General features: G+C 31.7%; 2 protein-coding genes across 2 annotated transcripts; both read left to right on the top strand.

Moving 5' to 3' along the window:
* On the top strand, nucleotides 1–3,870 carry LOC131946848 (uncharacterized). Its single transcript, XM_059307820.1, has 4 exons — nucleotides 1–91; nucleotides 1,240–1,331; nucleotides 1,521–1,770; nucleotides 3,692–3,870. Exons 1-4 carry the CDS (start codon nucleotides 1–3, stop codon nucleotides 3,868–3,870), a joined length of 612 nt encoding a protein of 203 aa, XP_059163803.1.
* A 502-nt stretch (nucleotides 3,871–4,372) lies between these two features.
* Nucleotides 4,373–5,981, top strand: LOC131946837 (mitogen-activated protein kinase kinase kinase 2-like). Its single transcript, XM_059307809.1, has 4 exons — nucleotides 4,373–4,487; nucleotides 4,578–4,707; nucleotides 4,893–5,067; nucleotides 5,684–5,981. Exons 1-4 carry the CDS (start codon nucleotides 4,470–4,472, stop codon nucleotides 5,943–5,945), a joined length of 585 nt encoding a protein of 194 aa, XP_059163792.1. The 5' UTR covers nucleotides 4,373–4,469; the 3' UTR covers nucleotides 5,946–5,981.
* The last annotated feature ends 3,023 nt before the right edge of the window (nucleotides 5,982–9,004 follow it).

The raw sequence follows: 9,004 nt of genomic DNA, 5'->3' as shown, positions 1-9,004 counted from the left end.
ATGGATTTCAAAGAAAAAGACATATCTATGGATACAGTACTTTTACTGTTAAATATACAAGAGGATTCTCCTATAGATACTGGGGCATTTAGTAATTATTTAAGCATGTTTTTATTATATTATGTCAAAAGCTTAATATTTTACGAAATAGTATCAATTCAATTTCTTTAAATAAATCTGCAAAAAAGAGTATGTATATATTATGCCCATCGTAGATAACGTTGCATTTTATATATCGTATCCGAAGTAAAAAATAAGAACTGAAATTAAACTACTTCAGTTACAAAATAAATATATTATGTTAAATAAACTTTTCACTTACTATCAAAAGCAGTTCTATTTTGGTAAACGCATAAAATATAACAAGAAAGATTTTCCTTTTAAGAAAAAAATTGTTACGAATTATCTGTAAAATTCTATAATTATGTATAAATTTAATTAAAAACATTTTCTAATTTAATAATAAACCTTTAAGTTGAAAAACAAAATGGACGTTAGATGAAGCGCAATGAAAAGAAAAATAGTAAAACAGTTAAACAGTGACAGAAAGTCAATTTTAGAACTTTAAGATACTACATTATAACAACTGCAACTATCTACCCCTTTTATTGTTTTACACAGTGTTGCCTTTTTGATCAACTAAAATTTGCGAAATTTAATTTTTTTTATATATTAGAGTAGTAAAAAAAACTTTAAAGATAAAGCATGAATAAATTATTCATGTCAATCACGTTGTCAAGAAGTCTTATTTTAATATATAAATATCTTACTTTTTTGAGCAACTAAAATTTGTGCTTTTACTATATAATTAATGCTAAAAGTATATTATTTATGCGTTTTATTATTATAACGCAGTTTATTTCAATTTGCGTATACAAAAGACCAGTCAATGTTTAAACTTTTCACCCTTACCGAATGAACAAGCATAACATCATGTAAATATAAGTTAAATTAAGAATAACAACAACACACTTGTGTACACGTAAACTATAATACGTGCATTTTAATTATGAAAAGACTATGTAAATACAATTTAGAATTTAGAATTAATAAGTTCGTTATGATTAGGCCACTATAATTGCATAACGTATAATAATACTTTTTTCCATAGTTATTTATTTCGTCAGCAAATTATTATCATCTTAGAATTAATTTGAATCGTTTGACATATGTATTTAATATATATTACAGAGAATTTTAAACATCGTCTAGAGGAAATTTTCATTCAAAAAATTTCAGGGATTGAAAATGATCCAGGAGAATATTCACGATCTGAGCTCCTTCAAGGACTGGCTAAAATCCTGGAACGAAATGAGGATGTGCTGAACAAGGTTATCATAATTGTTCGATTCTAATTTTGGCTAAGTTATATAGTCCTTTCATACTTCCATGTGTTTTGTCATACGCATATTCTTAGCTAATCGTTGTTTTAATTTAATAATACTGGTGTATGTATTGTTTGTTTCAGTAAGAGAACACATAAAATCGTTTTATAAATTATGTTCATAAAAATTTGGCAGGTACTTCCACTGTATCCACACCTAAAAGAAATACTAACACATGAAGATCCTGATGAACAAATATTTACGACACAATGTTTTAGAGAACTAAGTAGAAATAAAGAGGGAAGTGAGAAAATCATCACAGACGAAGAATTAAATGACATGTTAAAAGCTTTAATAAACAGACATGATGTGGATCTTTCTGCTAACGTACATTCGATACTATGGACAGCTGGACGTACAACAGGAATATTGCCATCTAAAACAGGTTAGAAATGAGATAACAGAATAATAAAAGTATAGCGTATGTTTTTTTTTAAATGAACGGGCATAACATAATTCAAGTAACACACACAATGAATCTAAAAGCACAGATCTTGTACAATCTCATATTATTAGCCAAGTAAATTTGATTGACAGGCATCAGGGCGTACATACAAAAAGACGTATTGGTTTTTTTACAGAAAACGACCCACACATAAACGTAGCTTTATCAATTTTTATTTGGCTATGGACTCCCCCCCCCCGCGAAGTAGGTCTACCGCCCCACTCCCAACGAAAAAATAATTTACATTGAAATATATACAAATTATAAGTGTCCCCCACCCCGTATCTCCGGGAGAAAAACGTCTAAAAGAAACACTGTCGCTGGCCAACAACACACTCGAGGTCCAAGTTTGTACTCAAATTGTTCTTCAAATATTTCATTCTTGAAAGTGTCTGTTCACAAGCGTAAATTGTTCCAAAATTCGAAATGTACTTTAATGCACAAGCTTTAATATTAGGAAAATCTTCCTTAGGCAAAAACGTATTATAAAAAACCTATACAAATCCACCCGCTCTTCTTTAAACTCGTCTCTAAGGAGCTCCAACTATAGTTCATCTGGCAACTTGTCACATTTGCTTCAAGTGAGTTTTGAAACCGTCTCACTTCTTCTGACTTTGAATCCCAGTCGGAAAACCGCTACTGATACTCGCTGGAGGTCTTTGATGATCTCACACGCATTGACTCGGGTGACTCAGCTGTTGCTTTAGCTACTGAAAGTGCGTCTAATTGTTGGCCTGTACTTGTTCCAAAACCATGACGCGTATGGATTTGAAGGTCATTAGGTAGATGTTTAGATCAAAAACTAGATTTCCCTCTCTTGTGGTTTAAGGTTAAGGAAATCTAAGTGACGAGTTATGTCTGCAGCAAATGCTAATGTCTATACCCACTCTTCATCAAACATTAATGGCTGTGGCTTGCCTTTACTTTCCAGGAAGTAATCTATTTCCTTTCCTAACTTAAATACAAGTTAGTCATCTTACTGCTGTGTGATATGGTAAATCTTAAGGTGGTGTGTCTGCATCCTTTAACTTGTCTTTGAACTAGCTATTGTTGAGCACATGTGACCTTACTAAATGCATCATCCACAGGATTAAGTACATTGCTAATGTCCACATATATATAGCACACAAAGCTTGCTTGTGAATAATACAGGAACCATGCACATAGAATGTTTCTCTCATTCGCTTGTCCAACCAATACTTGTTTATGCCACTCATATACTTTCCCACATCAACGGTCAGGTAACTTAGGTTAGTCCAGTACAGTTTATATTCAGTATTTTTTTAATATATCCTCTTCGGTAACAGTGCCATACATGTTAGTTAGGTAAGCCATCTCGTGTGATATGTTTATGTCTTCATCCACACCTCTAATGAACACAAGCAGTTAAGAAATGGAATAGCTGTCCAGCGACTCATCCGTTGTAATTGAAAAATTTCGAAACTTCCATTTTTCGCTGATTGAGTCACAATATTTTCACCCATGCCTGTAACACGTTGGGCAATTGTATTTCCATCAAATTCTTCAGCCACCTCAAACAAATATTTTTTTTTCATAGTCAAAAAGATCCCCGCGGAACGGATGAGGGGACACCCGGGCCGCATCTGGCTCGAGGGCGGTAGTTTAGAGACCCCTGGTTTCGACTAATTTCAAACGATCTCATTGTATAACTTATTGTATTTATCTTGTTAGTAACATTTTAACTGTGTAAGGTATAATCATATGGGGGTGACGAGGATTAAGTAATTAAGTAATATATAATCATATGAATCAAATTGTATTGGGAAATGTTACATTTTGTTAAAGCGGTTTGTCATGCCAATACATTTGATTTAAGTTTGCGTTATTCTGATAATTGTAGATCAGGTTCTCTCTGACGAGTTTCCTAAGGAAATCAAGCTCAGATCAACTATATTAGGGACAGGTGCTTTTGGTAGAGTACATCCTGTTATTGATGTAAAACATCCAGAAGAACACAAATTTGCTGCAAAAATAATTAAAATACAAAATAAGGAAAATATGGTAAGAAGTCAATTATAATGAAAGTCTCAGACTCACATTCATCTGCCCATATATATATATATATATATATATATATATATATATATATATATATATATATATATGTATACACACATATATATATATATGTATATGTATATATATATATATATATATGTATATATATATATATATATATATATATATATATATATATATATATATATATATATATATATATATATATATGTGTGTGTGTGTGTGTGTGTTTGTGTGAGAGGTCCATTGGGCTAGTTATAAGCCCTCCGCCCACCTGAGACCCCCCATACATTTGCTACTGATATGCCCAATCTGTGTGGGTTAGAAGATCGCGAAAAAGGTACTTACATTATACTTTTTTTTTTATCTTAGATTAGACAAACGTTTTTAGCAATTTTATAGATAATGTTTATTTCTGAAATGTCTAAGCAATAAAAGTAAATATATCATGTGTTCTAAAAACATTGTGTGTCGTACAAATGTATTTCATTTTTCAGGAAACGTGCAAGCAAGAAGCGAGGATTCTTTTGAAGACAAAACATAACAGAATAGTTCAATTTCACGGTTTTCAAATTAAAGATGATGAACTTTTTATCTTCATGGAGTACCTAAAACATGTAACTCACTTGTTAATAACTTTAAATGTATTATTTCCCTAAGTAGTTTCTAATGTTTTCATTTTTATTAACTGTTAAAATTGTATCTAGGGTACTCTTACGTCATTCATATCGAAACGAGGAAGTTTAGATGAGACATTGACACGTCATTTCACCATTCAAATTTTGGAGGGTGTGGAATACCTGCACCATAAAAATATTTTACATAGAGACATAAAAGGTAGGCATATGATAAGCGTTCAAATTATTGATTATCATTGAAAATCCTTCAACAAAAATCGCATTATTTTTAATACATTTCAAAATAATAGTATAATCATTTGATTAATTACCTCTTTTTTATATAAAGGTGTTACCTAGTGTAATCTGGTTTAATATCAGGTTCTTATATTCTAAATCCCATAGGTAACAACATTCTAATGCAAGACGACAGAAATATTAAGATTACTGACTTCGGGCTCTCTGAAATTGTTGATGAAAATGGAATAAAAGCAGATACTGGAACAATACGATACATGGCTCCCGAATTGATCAACACAGCCGGAAAGATTTTAAAATATACCAGCCGAGCAGATATTTGGTAGCTGACAGTATATTGTTTAGTTTTTAAATAATTATTATAAAACCTTTGAAATACCATAAATTGTGTTAAAACGTATCTTCAAGAAACATTGTTTTCAAATGTTTACAGCCAATAATTCCTCGACATGCAACTCGTAGGAATGCAACCCCTCCAGCTTCACTCTATACTAAGTTCCCTGGACAGACACTCAATTCATGTCTATCCCGTTCCAATTTTAAGAGATTCTATGTAGGACTATTTTTTTTAAGTGATTTAACAGTTTATTTTATCACTGAATCATTGTCAGACTGTAGGTAGAAACTCGATCACCTTGGCCTAGTTAAAAACTAACTTAACTAACAATGAATGTAGTTTCTTCCATTTGAATAACGTATGTACAACGCCTGTAAATCTCCACTTACATGGACTAAATAGAACATTTAATTTGTATTGATACTATTTTTTGTATCAAGCTTTCAGCGCATAAGCTTGTGAATTTAGTATTAAAAGAAAAGCTTTTTACTTCGTTAACTCCTATGCAATTATTTTGGAAAAACATTTATTTGAAGACGTTCATCAACTAATATTTAACATGCATACATTTGATTCTATTCATTTTTATATCACTTTACAGGAGTGTAGGCTGCACTGTTGTAGAAATGTTGACGGGCAAACCACCAAACAATTCATTGCTTGATGTACAGATTGCGTTCAGAATAAAGAACCGAGATCCCCTGCTATTCCAACTTCCTGCATCAGCTTCAGATCTTTTAAAAGCATTTTTGGACAGGATTTTTCAACAAGAAGCTAGACTGAGACCGACAGCCTATTGGCTGCTACACGACGATCCTTTTATTGTTGTAGAAAATTCATGTGCAGTTGAATTGGTTACATAATTTTATTTTACACGTGTAACAGCAATTAAAATGCGCTGCAGGAGGGCACTAAAGATTGATGCTTTATTTTTTTTTAATTGCTTTGTGTTGTGTTATATGTTTCACTAGGCAAATTGGTACGCATAAATGCTGGTGCGAAGATATAATATTGAACGAGTGAAAGTGTGATGCGGTACGCAAGAAAGTGACGTTTTAGTGTAGGTTCGTTGTTGCCGGGGAAGAAGCTTCAGGTAGTCTTGTTATTGTTGTGTTTAGGTGAGGTTGTAATGTGGTCCAGTCCCGTTATCGTTTGTTCAAGTCGTCCGATGTATATATTATAGTGCAAAAAATAGAAACAGTAAACATGGTCGTCCTGTTCAATCATTTATATTCGTCCATGTCGTCGTGTTTCAAGATGAACTACTGAATGGCAAGATATTATAAAATAGTAGAGGTATCTGAATAAAATATTGGATAAAGTACTTCAACCCTCTCACTGCATAGTTGTGGGACACATTAGAACCCAGTTATAACACTTCGTTTCTTTTTAAGCTGAGTGTTTCAAGTAATTTTTTAATTGTGTCATTATCAGATTCAGCACTTGTTTTTTCATTAAACAATTAAAGTAATCCCTGAAGGAAACACACAAAAACAACATAATAAATAATCTTTCATTTTATTAAGAACACACCTACTTTAATAAAAGTACGTGAAAACATTTGACTTTCAAGACTAATTCTGTATTTTTATTTTAGTATTGTTATTGGTTTATGTTCTAGTCTCATTCTCTCACATTAAAAAATATTATCACAAGGGCTACATTTACGTAATAATATGTGTTTTTGAAACTCAATTTTTTAAACAACATGCCCTGCATTTTTTAAAACTAGAGTTTCGGCGTTTTGAACGCATTACATACAAATGAACGAAGTTTTTATCATGAAGATATTTCACACCTTCAAGAGTGTGATATGTAAACAGACTTGGCATAGATTCAAATAGTTCTGAAGGAGGACAGTGTGCGCTATGATAAAAAAATCATTAAATAATTAATTACATGTATGTGTTGTGTCTTAAAATAAACATCTATTAAGTATATGCAACTTTTAAAAAGCATTTTGAAAAACATGAATTACAACACAATTAAAAATAACTGGTACTAATCATATAAATAAAATTAACAATGAATGTCGTATTATTACTATAACAAGTAGCATAGTCCTATAGCAGGGTCAGACAATTTTGTGTCAATGTTGCCTGATATTTGGGCAAAACACCATATTCACAAGTTACATGCATTTTTAGGGCTATAAAGTCTTCTTTAAAAACTAATCGTGAAAATAATCTTCTTTTGTACATTGTTATAAGACACCATTTTTAATTATTTATCAACTTTTTTTTAAAGTGGAAGCTCGACAGAGAAGGAAAAATCTAACGTATTATAAAGGCAATAAAATCCCCTCTACTTTATACAAAGAGAAAAGTTATATTTTACTTGTTAAAAAGAAAATCTGTTTATTGTTTATTGTTTATTGTTTATATCCGTATGTATTGAACTCTGAGTGTACAGACCTATACAATATTTTATTTAAATTAAACATGTCATGCGCATAAAGGACAATACAAACTTGACATTTTGACACACTACTGACTACATGCATGGTTAAATAAAATTTTGGTAAAGTAGAATCTTTGTTTGTGTTGGATGTACTGTATTAATTTTCTAACATTTATGTTTATATTATTTTGTATTTAGCTGTATTCAAATAGTCTTCTCTATTGTGTGTATTTCCTAATAAAATTTTAAAGCAACATTTCGTAGTTGTTCATTTAGAACGAATTACGACAAAGGGTGAATAAAAGAAATATAATAACCTTATAAAAAACAAGCTTTTAAATGCAATGAAAATAAGAAAATGAACAAACAATAAAAGCTTTGGTCGCGTATGAGATTTTTTTTACATTTTTAGTGACCAAAGCTTTTTAATCTAAAATTGATTATAGTCTCTACGCAACCCTAAATTAACCTACCACGGCAACTAACCCAGTACACGGCTAACACAAGGCCGACAGCTAAACGTAACGAACAGCCTACAATATATTAAAACCGGACGCAAACCTTTCATCCAGCAGCCTTACCAATCCTCCTCAATGCGTCAACAAGATACAAGGTGTGTGCGCCTGTGTGCAGTCAAAGTAAATAGGATAAAACGTGTATGTATCTTATATCTAAGTCTTTAATAAATAGAAGTATTATGTGTGTGTAAGTACTCTCAATTTGACTCACGATTACGCGAAAATGTGTACTAAATAAACACAATTAAACACAATTTAAATGCCAGTATGTAGAAATGTATGTCCAATAAATCATGTTTTTATTTGTAGCTATCCCTCCCCCTACTGTTTTATAAGAATATACTAGAACATGTAGAGGAGATCAACCCTGCGTCATTTCACTGCACTTTGTTTTGGTTGGCACATTAACTTATCTGTTAAATAATTGCTCCAAACGTAGTTTTTTAAGTTCACTTACTAAACACAATTTGTTATAGTTTATTTACAGTTGACCCACTTAATAGCGCCACCCAATGTACAGGCTAGAGTGTAACGTAGTTTTAGTGGGTTAAGTACCGCCCCCTCTCCGTTATTGTTTTTAACATAAGTAGGGAAATAGGGTCAAGGTAAAACTAGGCAAAGTGGACTAAAAACTTTTTGTTTTGTTAACGAGTACGCAGTTGAGTGTGTGAAGTGTGGTTGGGTTTTTAATTATTGTAGATTGTTGTGTGATGTTAAAGATACAAAAAGCGTCTCAAACTGAAAATGGCTTTTTGGTACTTGTAATATATCAAGTCAAAAAACCCATCATGTAAACTATCACAACATACATAATGTTAAAGGGTGACATACACTTCGTTCAGTCGTAGGTTTATAGCAATGACCCTTGCTAGGCTGAAAATACACCATGCATTGGGCTGGAAATAAAAACGACAGTTGACCGTTAGATATCCATACGATACGTAGAATGTTATGAAAAACATCGGGTGTTTTTTAAAGAGAGTATGTATCATACATACAGTATA

This window comes from Physella acuta, unplaced genomic scaffold (assembly GCF_028476545.2).
Source record: "Physella acuta isolate Inbredline_101_S28 unplaced genomic scaffold, ASM2847654v3 ptg000572l, whole genome shotgun sequence".
In the NCBI taxonomy this organism is placed as follows: Eukaryota; Metazoa; Mollusca; class Gastropoda; family Physidae; genus Physella; species Physella acuta.
This window is presented reverse-complemented; position numbering and strand designations above follow the sequence as displayed.